Genomic DNA, 19,192 nt, shown 5'->3' with positions numbered 1-19,192 from the left:
ATTGGCAACCTTGATTGCTCACATCAGTAGAGATAGGCCCGGAGACTGAATGATCCTGTCACCTCCTGTCCTTCCAGGCCAGGCAGGGCGGTGGAAGATGTAGATAAATAAGATCCTGGGTTTTGATGCCTGGGGTTTAGCATGTCACTCAGCCAGAGAAGCTTCTGTCATGAAGGTTTAATCATTACAGAATACTGTTCCTTTGGGTGGGGCTTGGAGTTAAGGGGAACGAATTCAGCCTCCTGCCTGCATGCTGCCAGGGGTGACATATCCTCAGCCATGAGTCATGATATCCTCGCTGTGCCTAAAGAACTGCAGCTGGGTGGAACAGACCCTGCCCCCGGGAATCCTATTCACGCCAGTCATGTGGCTAAATACCTGTTCAGAGCACAGTAGCGTGAGCCTGGTCGGCAGGGGGGGAAGGGAGGGAAGAAGGAAACTAGTGCAGCCCAAAGGATGGGTGCCTCTTTGAAGAGAGGGGCCATGGTCAGGCTGGTCAATGAGGGAGCTGATTCAGTCCACTGGAGCCCTGGCCATAAACTAAAGCTGCCTCCCCCACATAAGCTCCGGCAGAAGCCCCAAGAATTAGTTGCAGTGGTGATACCACCTTCTTTTCTAAAGGGGTGTTCTCCCTGGGGTGCAGGGCCCAGGCAAGTGAAGAGGGGTGAAATTAACATCCCCGGAAGCCAGCGCTAGCTGCATCAGCATTAGTGCATCTGTCCCATTCACCAGTCAATCTGCCACAACACTACTGCATCTGGCTTACCCCTTAGTGCGGCTGCATCCACACTAGTGCGTCATTTTATCTGCTGTTATTCACAGAGGTTTCTTCTCAGTTGGCCGATGTAAATCAGGAGTAACTCCATTAGTTCTCTGGCATTACACCAGGCATAAGGGATATTGGAATCAGCCCCACTTTGAATCCTTCCAGTCCCACCGTGGATTTTCTTTACATTTCCAGTGTCAGACATCAGGCGCAGTCACAAATGCAGAATAACGATGAGCGCAAGAAGCAGTTCAGCAGTTCGGAGACGAGAATCGAATGACCTTCCAGAACTGGAAGCCAAAGCTTTATGAAACACAAATTGGAAAAGACAGTTTAAAGTGCCACGCGGGATTGACCGTCCTGGCAATGTTGTGCTTAGCCCGTGTGGGGAGTTTGTTTTGAGGATCGCAGAGCAAACAGATGGCAAAGAGACTGAAAGGAGCACTGACCACACAGGAATATCCTTCATACGATAAAGAAGAATCTCAGTGATCTGAACCTCCCTGCCTATAGAGCTGCTGCTGTGCTTCCCTGTCCTTCTATCTCACAATTCCTTGATGTCCCCTTATCCACCTGTAGCCCCATCCAAGGCTCGCTGGGGTCCATGGGAGTTCACCCATTTACTTTACTAGAGTTTGGATGAGCCCAGGAGGTTCAGATCATCGGGATTATTGCTTTTTCAGTAATCGGCCTAATGCTCCCTCTGATTGCACGAAATGCTGGTCATATTCTCTATTGGACCTTTACCGAGCAAGTGCATTTATCAGCCAGAAGAGAACAGTTCTTGGAATGGTGCAAACAAAGACTGAAAGGACTTTATATCACCAGGGAGGCGGTATCACTATGTTAGAAAGCCACGGTGAGATCGCATGTCTTTTTTAAAAATCAAAAGCAGTAAATAAAAAACTCTCCCACCCCGTAGCCCCATCCTAGGGTTCCCAAAAGTAAGACAGGGTGTCTGTTGGATGTTTCATTACAAGACACAATTTTGCTGCTCTGAAAGAGGTAGCAGTTCTGGGGAAAGGAGAATCCCCTTTAGCAGTTTGCAGTATGGGGCCTCTGACACAGTTGAACCTTTCTGATTTCAGGGGTAAAACGTACATAATAGTTAGATTGTTGCAATATGCAGGGCTAGATTTTCCAAGCAGCCTCAACCCAGCCTGTGCATGTATCCCTTCGATTTTGCACATGTTCGTTTTTGTGCGCTTGAGTTGTTTAGGTAGGAACAGAGGGACATAGGATTTGCCAGACTGGATCAAACCAATGGCCCATCTACTCCAGTACCCTGTGTCTGACACTGGCCAGCACTAGACGTACAAGGAACAAGGTACAAGGAACTCTGAAGTAGGCAGATTTCCCAGAGTTTGGATGTGACCCATTACACCATCCAGGGCTGAGGAGCTTCTCTGCTCTCTAGATCCAGTTGCCAGTGCTTTGAAGATACCGTGGCAATAGCACCCTGTTCTCCCATTTTCACAGGTCTCTGCTCCCTGCAAGGCCAGCTGCCATAGCAATTTTCCCTTTAATGATGAGTCCCCTTGCTCCACTTTTAATCCTCATCCGAAACTGCAAACAATGGAGCGTGCATGAATGGAGGAGTTCTCAGGACCAGGCACTGATGCACCCCTGATCCAGTTGCATCTCTGAAGACTTCATTCTTGGGAGATTTCCATGGATTTTGCTGAGTGCCTCTCAGCCATTTGTGCCTTTAAAGAACTGCATCCCCCTCTCAGTTACGGTTAATCTTTAATCCAGCATCTTCATCTTTGCCTGCAGCACCTTAGATTGGCTTCTTGATTTAATTTCTTTACCCGTCCTCCCCTGCCCAGTGGCCCCGCTCTCATTTGCTTGATTTATTTCATCTTGTCTCTTTATTGTGTAGTCTTACACTAAGCCATTTAAAGCTGGTGATTTAGGTTTCTGGGAAACAGTACTACCTGGAGGAACTAGTGCTGATTGGTCCGAGAGAGCCAGTGCTCTTACTGACCCACTCCTTGGGTCATGTGTACTCTTTGAGTCAGGAACTGGGTCTTATTAATATTTGTTTTACAGTAGCACCCAGAGGCCTAAGCTAAAATCTGGGGCCCATTGTGGTAGGTGCTGTACATACATCTAGTAAGAGATAGTCCGTACCTGAATGACTGTATGATTTAAATAGACCTGACACTAAAGGGGTGAGGAAAGGGAAAGATTGCTACGTCCTTGTTCCAGGTGGGGAACTGAGGCATAAAGTGATTAAGTGACTTGCCAAATGTCACCCAGCAATTCTGTAGCAGAGCCAGGAACTGAACCCACATCTCCTGAGTCCCAGTTCAGTACCTTAACCAATAAGCTCTTGAGAAGAGATGGCCTACATTCCTGGCCCTTTAACAATTCCTCTTCTCCTGCAGGAAGGGGGTATTATTGTTTTTGACAGGAGCTCAATGTCTTTCAGTGGAATGCACCAGGCAGAACTTGAAATCTTCCAGCTGGGTAGGCATAATTCTAAAGGGGCAGGCCTGTACTAGTAGAAGAGTCCTTCTCTCTAACCTCTATGATTAGCTGTATGTATTAAGCATTAACAACAATGTGATGATACTTGTGTGCTTTTTCGGGTGCCAGCTAACTGTTCTTGTATGATGAGCTCTACTGTAAGTGGGGAGTGACTGGTACCATCAGCTTGTATCACTGCTCCCGCTGAATAGCAAGATTTCCCTGAAATCTAATGAATCCTTAGAATGCTGGAATTATCCAGCCAGCCAAATGTATACCGAATGGGACCTGAATCGATCAATCTGTCAGTCTAATCTATCTGTCTAGCTTTTTGCTCATCATCACTGTATTATCTGAGGCCCAGATTCTCAAAGATATTTAGGTACCTAACTCCCATTGATTTAGCTCCTTTTTGCAGCCGTTGTTAACCAAAGTTTGGGTTGCCCAAGCTGTTCCATGCTATTTGCCAGGTTGTCCCTTTTTGGGGGTGGGGGGGGATGGGTACACAAGTAAAGTCACTGACCAGTTTCACCATTCATCCCAAACATGATTTCCCCTGAGATTCGGGATGTCCTCTAGGACTTTCTTATAAATGTGGGCTGTAATGCATACGCTGCTTGTCTGACCATATCTTAATTTTTCCAACAGAGCACTTTCTCTAGAAGCTTTCAGAGCAAGTGCTTCAGGGCTAGTTTTCATAACTAGGATGCACCCTGTCTTGGAGCTTGCATTATGAAGAAAACTTTTCTCAATTTCCAAAAGCCTGATCTCTGAAAGGTTGACAGGATGATCAGCTGTGTGATGGGGGAGCGAGAAGTGTTTTAAGGAGAATGTCAGGAAATTATGTGCTCTTTTCTGCAGCTGAATGAGGGGATAGCTTTGGAGAACAGTGATCCATTATGGTTATTCTTAGCACCAGAGAGGCAGCGTTTAGGATATGACCATGCAGTACCTCCCACAATTCTTTCTAGATTCATGCATGGGCCATATTCTGCTTCACATGCTGACTGAGAAATTTGAGGTGTAAAGCCCTTATAAGATCTGGGAGTGCTAGGTTAAATTTGCCACTGGGACTTGCTTTCATTCTATTCATGCTCGTTAATTAAGGGCACTTCTGAGAGTTCCCTGCGGTGCTGTGCAGTGAGTGGTCGGGAGGCTGTTCAGTGGAGTCCTGTTGCTGTCCTTGTTTTTCCGCCCCTATTGCAATGTGCATATGCAAACTGTATCGTCTGGGACCCCAGAGCAGCTGCCTCGGCATAGATAGACCCTGCACCTGGAAGAGCTGCTCTGTTGAGATAACAGCTGGGAATGGCACATTGAAGTGGGATGGAGGCTGATCTATCACACTCTGATCTTCTCATTTGTCTGAGAGGGGCCCTAGATATCCCAATTGGAAAGGCTCCACTGACCTGTGTGAACATCTTGTCCATTCCTGGAGGCCAGTGCTGATGGTTCCCTAGTGCTTTGTTCAGTCTAGTTTTCAGTGTCTCAAGCAATAATTGTAATGCCCTTACACTGGTGCTTCCACCTCTTCCGTTGGGAAACTATTCTACAGCCTAATACATCATGGCTCAGATTTTCTGCTTTAGGGCTCACAGTGGCCCTAAAAGTACTGTAGCTAACCACAGGAGGATCTTTCCAGCCCAGGGGTGAAGAGCTGACATAACTGCTCCTTTGCGTCCTCCTTCCTGCAGCCAGTTATGGGGTTCTGGCTGGGCTTCCTTACACCTCTGTGGTTCCTAGCTGCCATATTGTCTCCTTGCAGTCATGGGCAGCCAGCATAAGACAGAGAAGAGGTTAGGAGGCTGGAGTGCTACCGAGCTGGCCCAGGATGGGTGGTACACTCAATGGTCTCCTATGGGAATTATCCAGTGGACAGGCATGATGGAGACAACACCTGCAGTGTGCCAACTTGGGGGATTTTATTGAGAGTCTGGCCGTATGTGGTGTTTTTTTGTTCAATCCCCAGTTCCTGGAGTCATGTGTTTTACATGAGAATTTCCATTTTCATGAGTTTCTAGCCCTCATGGCTGCAGAGAAGAGCTTGAAAGTGTGATCCTTAAAGGCTAAAAATCAAAAGGTAAATCCAAAGAATTCCTGTGATGGTCTTTTTTTAAAATCTCCTGATTTTTAAGGCAACATCATGATTTTGTTGAGGTCCAGCTCCTGATTTTTGAGCATGAGGGGTTGGCAAGACTCAAAATGTGGAATAAATCACCAGAGATATTATTTTTATTAACATTATTAATTATTTTTATTGTGGGAGCCCCTAGGAGCCCAAGACATGGACCACGACCCCATTGTGCGAGGTGCGGTACAAGATTTGAGTTTCAGGCCTTATAATATATATACAGCATTGATGTAGAGCAAGTATATACAGATTAATAATTAGCCCTGTGCTCTGGATTTTTTGGGTGCATTTTCAACTCATAACTGGGAGGGGTTGAAAGGCCACTGCTCCTTGCAAAGTTGTGTTTCCTCTCAAGTGGAATGTGCTGGCCTTCTGATGGGAGTCATTACGGCTCAGCGTCAGCTGTATTTATGGTGTCTGAAAAGATTATCTCCAGATAATCTTACGGGTCTTTAGCCAGCCATATGCTTTATTTTGATGGCAACATGCGTTTCTTTGTGCATTTAACATTGTTTATGTTAATTAAGGTTTCAGACTGGAAGCTGCATATGGGCTCTTTCGTTTCTCTGTGGCTAATTTGCGGAGAGTAAGCAACCTTGTCCTTTGGGCAATGCTTCAATTCAGTTAGACATGATTATGGATTCACAGCTGGGAGGAGGCCTCATTTTTAACCTTCTTACTACTTCCTCCCCCCACAAAAAATTTCCGGTATGCCTGATAGTTCCTGAGTTGATTCTCAGGTCAGCAGTGCCTTTATTTTATTTGTTTAAAATCTGAAGCAAATCAGCCAAGCTGATTTCTAATTATAAGCCTCTGAAAAAATATTATCCTTCCTCAGGATTCACTTTCTGTGCCCGGACTAAGTGGATCGATAGCTGTCTTTTTAAAAAAGAGTTAATTTAATAATAGTTGTTAATCTAATAATAGGTTCTTCCCTATCAGCATAGAGTTGTTTTTTTTTCAGTGCCCAATGTGTGCTGCAGAGAGTGGTGTGAGAATAGGGCTTGAAGCCAAAGATAGGTACAAGCAGCTGCAGTTGGATGAAATTCAGGGATCCAGCACGAAACTTACCTCCCAGTTAAATCCCACTTTAAGCCTTGTGTCAGGTAATACCCTGGTGCTGAAGAGTATTTCTGATTGGAGGAAGAGCCTCATGGTTCACAAAGAACATTTGACTTTGTGAAATGTGGTCCTTGGATCTAGGGAAATACAGTGTGGGTGGATGTAGCTGTGTTGTCCTGACTGGACACTTTCACAGCTGATTTGAAATGGAACATCTTTCATCTGTGCTTTAAAGTGGCTCTGGAAAGCTTTTGTAACAAAATAAGTTAACCTAGGGTCCTAAATCACTGAAAGGATGTACGGGCGTAGTTGTTGATTGGGAAGTAGTGTTGCTTAGTAAATAGAGCACCAGGTAGGGATTTGGAAAACCTGGGTTCTGTCTGTCTAATTGCCTTCTGGGTGACCTTGGAAGGGTCATTTCGCCTCTCTGTGACTCAGTTTCCCCATCTGTAAAATGGGGCTAGTGATATTTACTTCTTTTGTAAAGCTCTTTGAGATCTATAGATGACAAGTCAAAGCTAGGTATTGGGCTGGATAATCAGTTTAATTGACTTCAATAATTATACCAATTACACCTGCTGGCAGAATATTTAGAGATTCAGGACACTGGCTGGCTTTTGGGGACTGGCCCTGGGAAGAATCATCTTTCAATTCTAGAGGCCCAATTCTGCTCTCAGTTCCATCGATTTAGATCGAAGTTGACTTCAGTGTAGCCACTCGGGATTTAATTTAATGTTACTGAGAGCAGAATCTGGCCCCAAACCACTGGATCAATCACTGAAAGTCATTACTGTCTGTTGGGTGTTTAGTGGCTTGTGTGATAAAGTTTGTTAGCTTGGGGGCCTCGTTCTGGTTCCTAAGGGGACAGGTGCCAAAATTGCCCAAACCACCATTGACATTATGGGTGTCAATTCTAGTTGACCCTGGAATTTGGATCAGAAAGTTCAGTACTTTCAGAGTATTTGAAATTGGAGGTTGATTTTGGCACCTTTCCACTTGAAAGTGTAATTTGTTTTCATTTATGAGCATGCAGAATTCTCTATCACTGGTTCAGGATTCTAACTAGATTTTTTCATCCTGTATTTTTCCTGAAAGAAAGCAGGAAAGGGAGAAAGCTTTTCCTTGCACCTTTCCCCAGGACTCTTTAACCTCCTAAGCCAACTATGAGGTCCAAGAGAAACTGTGGCCAGAACTTACTCGTCAAGATAAAATTAATGTTATTCCAAGCCAGTTGTACAAAGGCAGCCCCGTTCGTGCTTCCCGAGTGTTCAGAAGGAGCTTTGCAATGGCCTTTTGCTGGAAATGAAAATTGCTTTGGGAATCCTACAAAAGGGATTAACTGTGACTTGGTTTCCAGCTCTCCAAATTAATATTCAAGCTGCTAGATGGATCCCAGCCAAGTACTTGACTGACCTGGCAGTTTGGTAGGGAGGGGAAAAAAAAGCCCTTGTGAATCAGGAAGTATTTATATATTATTTAAGCCTTAAGTATATGCTCCATTGTTTTAAAGCTTCTTTCTGTTTCATGCCTGTTCCTACAACAAAGCCCTTAATTTGCAATTAATCACTGGTCAGGAAGGTCCTTAAGCATGTGCTTAACTCCCATGGAAGTCTATGGGACTATGTCCTTAATTGCTTTCCTGAGTCAGATTCTCAGCGTTTACACCCATCATGAAAACCTATAACCAAACTTTTCTCTCCTGGAATGGACTAGGGATGAATTTGAACCCACGGATATTAGAGATGGAATAAACCTCTCAGGTGTCCTGCTAATGCTTCCTACACCCACTGATGTATTCTCAAGTTTAGTTTTGGAGCTTCCACCTCTCCGCTTTGGCTAGTCCACAGTCTGATAGATCTCATTGTTAGGAAGAATTTTCCTGATATCCCCATCTAAATTTTCCCTTTCGTAAATTTCCTCTTATTTCACCTCCACCTTTGGAGCATTCTAATGAATTCTCTTTGTCCTTGGGATTCGCAGGTTTTAATATTTATAGATAATGCTCATGAACCCCCTTCCTCTTCCTCACAGCTATGAGCGCGTGGCTTTCCATCGTGGACCTAGGGGCACCCGCGTGCAGAATCAAAGCTTTCACGGAGGACTCATCCTCCCCACCCCCATGAGTACCCCCACCTCCCCTGCTGCCCTTTGTTTTAGTTTTTGGCTGATTTTCTTCTGGTTTTGAAACCGTTAAATGAAACCCGATAAATCCCTGGGAAATTATCAATAAATTAAATCAATCAATCAATCAATAGCCCAAATGAAGAGCCTTGCTGGTGAGGTACAGGACTCAGTATTGAATTGTAAATGATACCTGCACGTGCATACGTCACTTATAGGACCTTGTCACATGGTATGCTTGCCACTAGGGCATCTACTTGTGGCCACATCAGGGGATTAGCTCCACATCAGGGGTCTGACACCCCTTTCTTTCTCCAGTGGCCTCCCTTTCTCTGTGACTCGGGGCGCTCCTTCTTTGTGACTTAGCCTTCTGACCAGGTCACTATAGTCCTCCCCTTTCAGGGGACCAAATCCCACTGGACAACCATCCTAGGCAGTCTGTGCTCCACTGCCCGGTTTGTGCCACTTCCTCAGTGGCTAGGGGAAACCTGGGCCCACTCACTACTCTGGGTTCTTGTCCAGGGACCCTCTACCTGGCAACTGTGGTCTGCTTTCCCTCGGACCCTCTTGCTCTTTCCCGGGACTCCTTCCTATAGTTTCTGTCCCCCTGGTTGTATCAGCTCAAACTCCTTCCTCCCAGGGAGTAAATGCAGACTACTTAACTTCGTAGCCTCAAACACCCCTCCTTACTTCCAGGGAGTGACTGGTGCCAACTTCTTCTGCAGCCCTATTCAGCTGTCAACTTATTGGCTTTATACCCACCCCTTCTGATCCTCCCCAGCTGGGCTCCATCTTCAATCAGTCGTTCAATCTCTGGCTCTTCCCCAGATGCAGCCTATCCCTTTAACTATCCTAATATACCAGCTCTGCCTTGTGTGGGGTGAACACCCCATCACACCCCGGTTCAAACAAACACTGAAGTCCATGAAAAACCTCCCTTGGACTTCTGTGTGCTTTGGATCCAGCTTGTAACAAAGTCATTCCTTACTCACAGTAACACCCCCCTGAGCAGAGGCTTATTCTAAGCAGAGCTGCAATGTGTATATTGCAATGTGCATTGGACAAACAATTTGTGACCTTCATTCTATGCTGAGTTTGCTAATATGAATTGTCTAGACCCTACATCTTACAGTCTCTGATTCAGGCAAAACTCCCACTGATCCAGTGGGTGAAGGGCTCCCTTGGCGCTGATGGAGACTCTGTTCTCCTTGCCCAGCGTTCCATTGCAGTCAAAAAGCCAGGGTCCGGATGGAACCAATGGGAATTTTGCATGAGTGAGATGGCACAAGCTAGCCCATTTAGTGGCTTCTACTCTCTATTGTTTGCAATCTGCTATAACACCAACTCTCTCCGTGGTGCTGGGCGAGTCCCCACAGAATGGTCAACCACAAGCATTCAACAGTCATGAGTCAGGCTCCCCAAAATCATCGGACTGGCTTAAAAAGTAGGAGAAATTAAAATAATACATTTTGATTTTAGTTTGTCTACTGGGTTTTTGAGCTGTTATGTCACACTTGTGTCATGTTTTTAGGCTTTCCTTTGCACCCACAAGGGCTAGAAACTTTAAAAAAAAAAAACCTGAATGTGAGATTCACACATAAATCATTTGACTCTAGGAGCTGGGGCTTGAATGCAAACACCAAATATGATAAGCCTTGCCAAAAAATGGCAAGAATTGGCAATGCTGGCCTGAACTGCATTGTTTCAGTTTATCCTCCTGTAAAATGGGGAAAATAATATGTCCTGTCCTACCTTGCCGTGTGTGTTGTGTGGGTTGAGTCATTTGTGGGTAAATCCATCCTTAGGCAGAGGTCCAGCACAATGGTCTTTGAGCTCATATGGGAGTAAAGTGGTGAACAAGCCTTTGGGTTTAAGTGCTCTGGTCTTGCATGGGTCCTGTGCTCAGAACTGACTTTGGATCATTTTGCAAAGTGCTTTGAAGACAGAATGCTCTGTAGAGGAGCAGTATTATTACTGCTGGGGGAATTGGCCATTTTTTCATATAATTCCCAAATGTTCTTTTAACAGCATGACTTTTCTCCCCAAGCCATGGCAAAGACGTACCGAAGGATTAAAACCAGAGTAACTGAGATGAGGGAAAGGATAAGAGAAGGAGAGACATTGTGCTGAGAAGCTTAAAACCAAGGGGTCGAACTAGCATCCTGTAGGAAGAATCCTGTACTTTGAGAGGACTGAGATGCTTAATCAGTGATCTTTGATAATAGAGGGCTACATCCTTAGCAGATGTAAATCGACATAATTCCACTTACTTCAGTGGACTATACCTATGTACAGCAGCTGAACGTCTGACCCAGGATATCCCACACCGTCCCTTCGGTAATGTATAGTGGCTTTTAATATGTAATAATATAATGGCTTTGATCCAATGCACATTGAACTCAATGGATTCTCTCCACTGATTTCAGTGGACATTGGATCACGTCCTGTAAAAGCAAAGCATGGTTATTATAAAACGTGTCCTTTCCTGCATCCCACTATGTGCTTTAGATGTATGAGTTGTTTCCCCATGTCTAGAAATGGCGATGGGAACTGTCCTGGAGTGCAGGAGTGTTTGGATCTGATGTTTCAGTTTGACCCAATAGAGATGTACAGCACAGATCCATACCCACTTTAATGTGAAGCTTGGAGGTAACTGGAGCTGAGATTTGGGGCCAGGTCTATCACTAACACAAATGTATCCATTCAGTTGTTAAGAGCAAACAGAATCCAGTAATATATATGTGGGTTTTTAAATGGCCAATTTCATAAAGCTCAGAATAGTGATGAACCAAAGCAGTTGGAAGAAAAAATTTAAACAGAAAAATGTGAATGATAATTGGGAATTTTGAAAGAACATTTTACTAGATGCCACAATCGAGAACAAAGGCTGCATTGGTTAAAATACCAACCTGGTTTAGAGGCGAAGTGAAAGCAGTTTTAAGTGGAAGTTGATAGAAATGAATATAAATCAGAAGCTAGGAATTGTAGAAAATTGATAAGGGAAGCAAAAAGGACACAAGAGAACTCTATGGCCAGAAAAATTATCGACAATAAGTAGGAGTTTTATAAGTATCTTAAGAACAAAAGCATCCTAGCAATGGTATTGATCCTTTACTAGAGGGAAATGATAGAATTATCAATAATAATACAGAAAGTCAGAAATGTTCAATAAATATTTCTATTCTGTATTTGGCACTGGTTTGACCACTACTGGAATATTGTGTCCAGTTCTGGTATCCACAATTCAAAAAGGATGTTAATAAATTGGAGAGGATTCAGAGAAGAGCCATGAGAATGATTAAAGGATTGGAAAACTTGCCTTTATAGTGAAAGACTGAAAGAGCTCAATCTGTTTAGCTTAACAAAGAGGTTAGGGGGTGACTTGATCACAGTTTATAAGTACCTACACGAGGAACAGCAATTTGATAATAGAGGGTTCTTCTAGCAGAAAGAGGTATAAGAAGATCCAATGGCTAGAACCTGAAGATAGTCAAATTCAGACTAGAACTAAGGTGCAACTTCTTTTTAACAGAGAGGGTAATTAACTATTTGAATAACTTACCAAGGGTTATGGGGATTCTCCAGCACTGACCATTTTAAATCAAGATAGAATGTTTTTCTACAAGATCTGCTGTAGTTCAAACATAAATTATTTCAGGGCAGTTCTTTGGTCTGTGTTATGCAGAAGATCAGACTAGATGATCTGCAGAAAAGGACCCGAGGAATACGGTGGATGAGAAGCTGGATATGAGTCAACAGTGCGCCCTTGTTGCCAAGAAGGCTAATGGCATATTGGGCTGTATTAGTAGGATCATTGCCAGCAGATCGAGGGAAGTGATTATTCCCCTCTATTCGGCACTGGTGAGGCCACATCTGGAGTATTACATCCAGTTTTAGGCCCCCCACTACAGAAAGGATGTGGATAAATTGGAGAGAGTCCAGCGGAGGGCAACAAAAATGATCAGGGCGCAGGGGCACATGACTTACGAGGAGAGGCTGAGGGAACTGGGCTTATTTAGTCTGCAGAAGAGAAGAGTGAGGGGGGATTTGATAGCAGCCTTCAACTACCTGAAGAGGGGTTCCAAAGAGGATGGAGCTCAGCTGTTCTCAGTGGTGGCAGATGACCGAAGAAGGAGTATTGGTCTCAAGTTGCAGTGGAGGAGGTCTGGGTTGGATATTAGGAAACACTATTTCACTAGGAGGGTGGTGAAGCACTGGAATGGGTTCCCTAGGGCGGTGGTGGAATCTCCATCCTCAGAGGTTTTTAAGGCCTGGCTCGACAAAGCCCTGGCTGGGATGATTTAGTTGGTCCTTCTTTGAGCAGGGGGTTGGACTAGATGACCGCCTGGGGTCTCTTCTAACCCCAATCTTCTGATTCTATGAGTGGTCCCTTTTGGTTTTATAATCTATGACTCTATCTACACCAACATCATGTACACTCCCTCTCTGTCTGTCAGTGGCCATTTGGGAATGGACTGAACTCTTAATTCCACATTACTACAAAGTGCCCAGTGACTGCTATACTCAGCACTGTAATATATATCTTCTTTTAACCAGACGACAATGAACTTTGGCTGTTTGCCTGACCCTTGAGTCCTTATTTGCATTATGAAATGTGACTGTTATTGTCCTCCATACTGTGGCATCGCTTCCCCATCACTGCTCTTCCTGCATTCCAGTCTCCTGTGCTTTCTTATGTCTCCATCATGCTGTCTCCACCTGCTGCGCTTGATCTGGCTGGAGGAAGCCATTTTATTCTGCTTCTTCAAGGGAATTTTGGTTTGCAGGCGTTACAGAGGAAGGTGCAGTTCTTAGCATCCCCCAAGCTGCCCTTTGGATTCAGTAGCAGAAGGGGCTATTTGAGCTCCTTGATTCTGCTTTGTTCTGTTCATACTCAGACCTTTGCATTTCAGTTTCAACTCAGTTACCCTTTTCTCATCTCTCCCTCTGAAACCAAGGCCCAGATTTTGCCTGCCCACAGATCAGGCAGAAGGATGCTGTGGAAGGAGGTTCCACTGTGTGACACGGGGAGAGAGTCGCTGTGTTGTAGGAGTGGTGCAGGCCTCTTGAGCTATGGACAGCCTGAATCCTGCAAGGAGCTCCCACAGACCAAGGGGCATCTGCCAAAGGCAAGGGCATCTGTGCAGAAGCTCAGTCCGTCTGTTATACGCCCTGGGCTCCATAGCAGCATGGCTCCATCTGGAATGTACTGCCTGTGGCTCTCTGCTGGCGCTCTTCACTAGCTCTCTCCTCAGAGGATGGCTGACTGTGCAAAGAGAGCATCCCATAGCTGGAGCGTGGGCATTCATTCTCACAGCTATTTTGCTGTGAGACTGCTGCAGCGCCCTTCCCTTTGCTCTGATAGAGCCCCAGAGTTTGCACATAGACTCATCCCAGCCAGCCTCCAACTCTTCCCACTGTTTTTACCCCTTCCACGAAAGCAGCAGGAGGGGGTGATCTGGCCCTCACAGTGGGTGCGTTAGAACTGTGGAACTTTGTGACGCTTTGCAGGGAGTTTCCCCATTTACCTAAAAAAAAAAAAAAACATTAAAAAGCTACATGATTCCTTAACTCAAGGTCTCTCTTTTCCCATCTCCTGAGCTTGGTTTCAGACCCGGTCAGGCAACGCTTGAATGTTTATTGAGATGACGGATGGTTAACTCTCAGCGCATACAGTTTGGTCTCGTTAATCCCAGCTTTTGGTAGCCGTGCTTTCTGGGGAATGTCGGCTTGACGTTTGAGTCATGCTTAGGCAAGGGCTGCCATCTTGGCTGACACGCCAGCGAACGAACCAGGGATCTCTAAAAACAAGAGCTGTTGCAACTTGAGCTGAAGAGCCAGATTTTGTAACTGGGACTGTAACCACTCCTGCCCTCTGTGGGTTGGCGCAGAGGGGGACCTGGAACACACACTGACCACTGGGTAACCCTTTCACACGTGTTAACCAACAGGATTGAACATTCTAGCCCTGATGCCACACACAGATTTGGCGCAGGGCACAGATGTGGTGTTTAACCCGAGGCTGCAGTGAAATGACCAGCAGCACACATTTATGTCTTCGCCATGCTAGAGCCCACAAGGGTGTTAATGAACGTGAGGGATAATTCTCAGTTTCCTCTCCCAGCCTTTGCCTGTCTTGTCCATTTAGGTCGTAAGCAGTTCAGGTCAGGAACTGTCTCTTGCAATGTGTTTGTACAGTGCGGAGCACAGTGCGGTGCTGATCTCGGTTGAGGCTTCTCCGTGCGAAGAGGAACAATAATTCAGCATGCTTTCAGTTGCCAGGCAGAGCTGGACTGTATTTAAGATATTTCTGGGGTGTGTGACTAGGGCTAGTCTACACAGCAAAGAAAAACCCGTGGCAGGCCTGGGCCAGTGGCCTTAGACTCGCAGGGTTCAGGCGGTTTCTTTGCTGTGTTGGCTAAGGCTTCTGAATTGGGGCTGGACCCTGAGCTCTGGGACCCTCCCATCTTGCAGTATCCTGGAGCCCAGGCTGCAGCCTGAGCCCAGATATCTACACAGCAAATGAAAAAGCCCCACAAGCCCGAGTCCGGTGGCTCATGTCTAGTGGCTGTGTAGACATACCCCTAGAGTGACTTGGTGGGGGTTGAGCAAAGGAAGGATTCGACTGTATTCCACGGAGAAGGTTCGGACAGTGAGATGTGGTAAGAAGAACAGGAGGACTTGTGGCACCTTAGAGACTAACAAATTTATTTGAGCATAAGCATAATTTGTTAGTCTCTAAGGTGCCACAAGTCCTCCTGTTCTTTTTGCGGATATAGACTAACACGGCTGCTACTCTGACACCCGAGATGTGGTAGGCTGTGGAACACTTGCCCAAAGGAGCAGTCCCAGGGAGGGTGGAGGGGGGTCCCATGTTCCTGGCTACCTTGCAGTGCCACCGAACACAGGGAACTTCTTCCCTCTAATCCCCACCAGGACAGATTTTCTTGACCCAGGTTACTTTTACCGATGCCAAGATGCACTTTATCATGCCCAAGAGCCTCCACCCTCTCTCCCAGATTCTTTCCCCTTCTCCAACATCTGGTCGCTTTCCTCCCACCCCCATCCTCGAGCAGCAGCAGGCTCCTTCAGCCAGCCCCAAGCCAAAGGAGATTAGCCTCAGCCGCTTGCCGTGGAGGATTGACTTTTTTTTTTAAAAAACCCTCCAGCGTGCCTGTCCCTCTGTGCATCATGCACGGATGCCCCAGAGTGTTTCTCCACCTTCAGGTCCTCTTGTGCTCTCTCTTCCCCAGCCGCCCTGCACCTGTGTCAGCTCACAGGGTCTGGATCCCTGGGTCCCATTCCCTGTTTCCTGTGTCCTTTGCAGGATAGGTGAGATTTGTGCCTCAGTAGTCCTCTCTGATCACCCCTCCCGGAGTCCTGCTGCTCCCAAATCTGGGGAGGTTGGGGTGGGGTCTGGGGTGGACCGCACAGCCTGTCTTGGCATTGGGGGGAACAGGTGGGCGCGAGAAGAGAAGGGTATCAGGACAGGAGCTACTCCATGGCTTTCCATAGGGATAGGGAGGGGAAGGAAAGGAGGGGGGAGTCGTGTGCTGGAATGGAGGACGGGGGGGTGGGGTGGGGTTGTGTGAGTTTAGAAAGTGAGGGGAGCTTTGTGTCCTGGGATGGGGGAGGGGAGCTGTGTATGCTGTGTTGAGGGAGGATAGTTGTGTGTGCCGGGATAATTAAGGGAGCTGTGTGCTGGGATGAGGGTGATGCTGGGGGAGGGGAGCTGTGTCCTGGGATGAGGGTGATGCTGGGGGAGGGGAGCTGTGTCCTGGGATGGGGGAGATGCTGGGGAGGGGAGCTGTGTGCTGGGATGAGGGTGATGCTGGGAGAGGGGAGCTGTGTGTCCTGGGATGGGGGAGATGCTGGGGAGGGGAGCTGTGTCCTGAGGTGCGGGTGGTGCTGGGGGAGGGGAGCTGTGTCCTGGGATGGGGGAGATGCTGGGGAGGGGAGCTGTGTCCTGGGATGAGGGTGATGCTGGGGGAGGGGAGCTGTGTGCTGGGATAGGGGAGATGCTGGGGGAGGGGAGCTGTGTCCTGGGATGGGGGAGATGCTGGGGAGGGGAGCTGTGTCCTGGGATGGGGGAGATGCTGGGGGAGGGGAGCTGTGTGCTGGGATGGGGGTGTTGCTGGTGAGGGGAGTAGTGTGCTGGCATATAGGAGGGGAGCTGTGTCCTGGGATGGGGGTGATGCTGGGGGAGGGGAGCTGTGTCCTGGGATGAGGGTGATGCTGGGGGAGGGGAGCTGTGTCCTGGGATGGGGGAGATGCTGGGGGAGGGGAGCTGTGTCCTGGGATGGGGGAGATGCTGGGGGAGGGGAGCTGTGTCCTGGGATGGGGGAGATGCTGGGGGAGGGGAGCTGTGTGCTGGGATGCGGGTGTTGCTGGGGAGGGGAGCTGTGTGCTGGCATGTGGGAGGGGAGCTGTGTGCTGGGATGGGGGTGTTGCTGGGGGAGGGGAGCTGTGTCCTGGGATGGGGGTGTTGCTGGGGGAGGGGAGCTGTGTGCTGGCATGTGGGAAGGGAGCTGTGTCCTGATGTGCGGGTAATTCTGGGGGCGGGGAGCCCTGTGTGCTGGGATGTGGGAGGGGAGCTGTGTCCTGCAGTGGGGGAGATTCTGGGGTGGGGAGCTGTGTGTCCTGGGATGGGGGAGATGCTGGGGGAGGGGAGCTGTGTCCTGGGATGTGGGTGTTGCTGGGGAAGGGGAGCAGTGTGCTGGCATGTGGGAGGGGAGCTGTGTCCTGATGTGGGGGTAATTCTGGGGGCGGGGAGCCCTGTGTGCTGGGATGGAGAGGGCAGCTGTGTGCCTGGATGGGAGTCCAGCTTGTGGGGGGTGGCGATGCTCCCAGCATGTGGGGAGGAGGGGGGGGTCAGTGCTCTGGCTGTATCTTTTGCATTTTGTTGGTGATGGTTTTTCTTTTTGCTGCCTCCTCTCACTCTGTCTCTCCCTCTCTCTCTCTCCCTCTCTGCTGTCTCTCTCTCTCCCTCTCTGCACTTTGCCACCCCCTCCCTTAACAGATCCTCCTCCTCCTCCTCCTCCCAGCTTGGTGCCTGGTCCTGGCGCGGCTGCCGAACAGTCCCAGTCGATTCCTTCCGAACTAAATGCCTCTGTGAGAGACTCTCTACCTTCGCCATCTTAGCCCAGCTCAGCTCAGACATGGTAAGTCCTGCCAATAACATACAATGAAGAAAGAACGAAAGAATGCCAAGAAAGAAAGGGGGGGGGGGGGGAATCCCAATCCAGAATGGCATAGCATCCAGCGTGTGACATTTAAATGACAATCAATCGCCAATACCAGCCTGGGTGTTGGGAGGCGGAGGGACCAGGATGCTGCTGGAGGGGTGTGTGTGTGGGTGTGAGTGTGTAGAGAGAGACAAGGTGGGGGAGGTAATATTTTTTATTGGACCAACTTCTGCTGGCGAGAGAGACGAGCTTTTGAACATGTGTGCGTGTAGACATTGCAATATAGAAAGACAAGAACACGGCAAAGCGGCTCAGATGTGCCGTTGACAGGCTGTGACCTAAAAACAAACCCAACCGAGGAAGCCTGCTGCATTGAAGTGCCACCGATTCCTTAAGTCAGGATGTTCGGGGCAGCAAGGCGTTGGGAGACAGGGAGCAGATCCCAACCCTTGTCTCCCCAAATTGCCCTGCTGCCACCCTCCCTCCCTCCCCCTTAGGGTGACCAGATGTCCCTATTTTATAGGGACAGTCCTGATATTCAGGGCAGTGTCTTATGTAGCCACCCACTGTCCTCATTTTTCACACTTGCTGTCTGGTCACCCTACTCCCCCTTCCTCAACTGCAGCGTGAGCTGGAGGAGCTGGAGCCTGCACGGCGGAATACATTTGGGTTGCTGTGGCTGCTGCAGTGATTGTATTGTCGGTTTCAGGGGCCTCCCCCCTGACCCCCTCCCCCTCCGCCCTGCTCTCTTCCTGCACTGTGGATTTGAATATGAATGTTGGTGGAACCAGGGAGGGGACTCACCCAGGCTGGCATCTGCACCGTTGTCAGTGCCCGCACTTAATCTTTGCACGTGTTATATTTTGCAGCCCCACTGTTCTCCACCCCTTCCTTCTCCCCTTTCAACCTTGGTGCGATCTCTGGTTGCCGATCATCCCTGATTGGTAGACCTTGAAAGGGTTTGTACTGCTTTGCTGACTCGGTTGTTGTTTGAAGGGGGTGGGGAGTAGGGGTTGGGGCTGGATATGTGTGTGTGTGTGTGTGTATGCGTGTGAAGTTTCTGCTTCTTTATTTAAAGGGAAGCAAACACTGGGTCTCAATGAGAGTGTTTGAAAAAGTAGAGCCGATCCCAGCTCCGGAGCGGAGTCCTGCCTGGTCTCCGGGAATGCGGAGAGCATGCAAAGTCGGTGCTGGGGCATTGCTCCCGGGGATTCCTAGAGTCATCCCAATGTCTTTAGTTTGGGTTTATAAAAAAAATATCATTGCAGCCATTTCTGCGTAGATCCCAGGCGCACATCGATTCACAAATGAACACCGTCCCTCATGTGACACTTCCATCTGCTCGGGCACTAGGAGTTACTAGGCCCTTCCAATTATTTACTAATTACACCTCGCTCAGTAAATGCCGGTTTAATTTAGAAAAAGGGAGGGGAAAGGAAGAAGGGGTGGGGGAAG

At 47.8% G+C, this 19,192-nt stretch overlaps 1 protein-coding gene across 12 annotated transcripts in view; it reads left to right on the top strand.

The window, feature by feature from the left end:
- The window catches only part of ADGRB1 (adhesion G protein-coupled receptor B1), a 366,154-nt gene that overhangs the window by 247,055 nt on the left and 99,907 nt on the right, over positions 1–19,192 (top strand). For all 12 annotated transcript variants that reach the window (XM_043539002.1, XM_043539007.1, XM_043539005.1 and 9 more), the window contains one exon: positions 17,572–17,713. In XM_043539002.1, the coding sequence (XP_043394937.1) occupies positions 17,572–17,713 (142 nt within the window). The remainder of the gene's footprint in view (positions 1–17,571; positions 17,714–19,192) is intronic.

Source organism: Chelonia mydas, chromosome 2 (assembly GCF_015237465.2).
Source record: "Chelonia mydas isolate rCheMyd1 chromosome 2, rCheMyd1.pri.v2, whole genome shotgun sequence".
NCBI classification, from domain to species: Eukaryota; Metazoa; Chordata; order Testudines; family Cheloniidae; genus Chelonia; species Chelonia mydas.
Note: the sequence above shows the minus strand (reverse complement) of the source record. Positions and strands in the feature narration are given on the sequence as shown.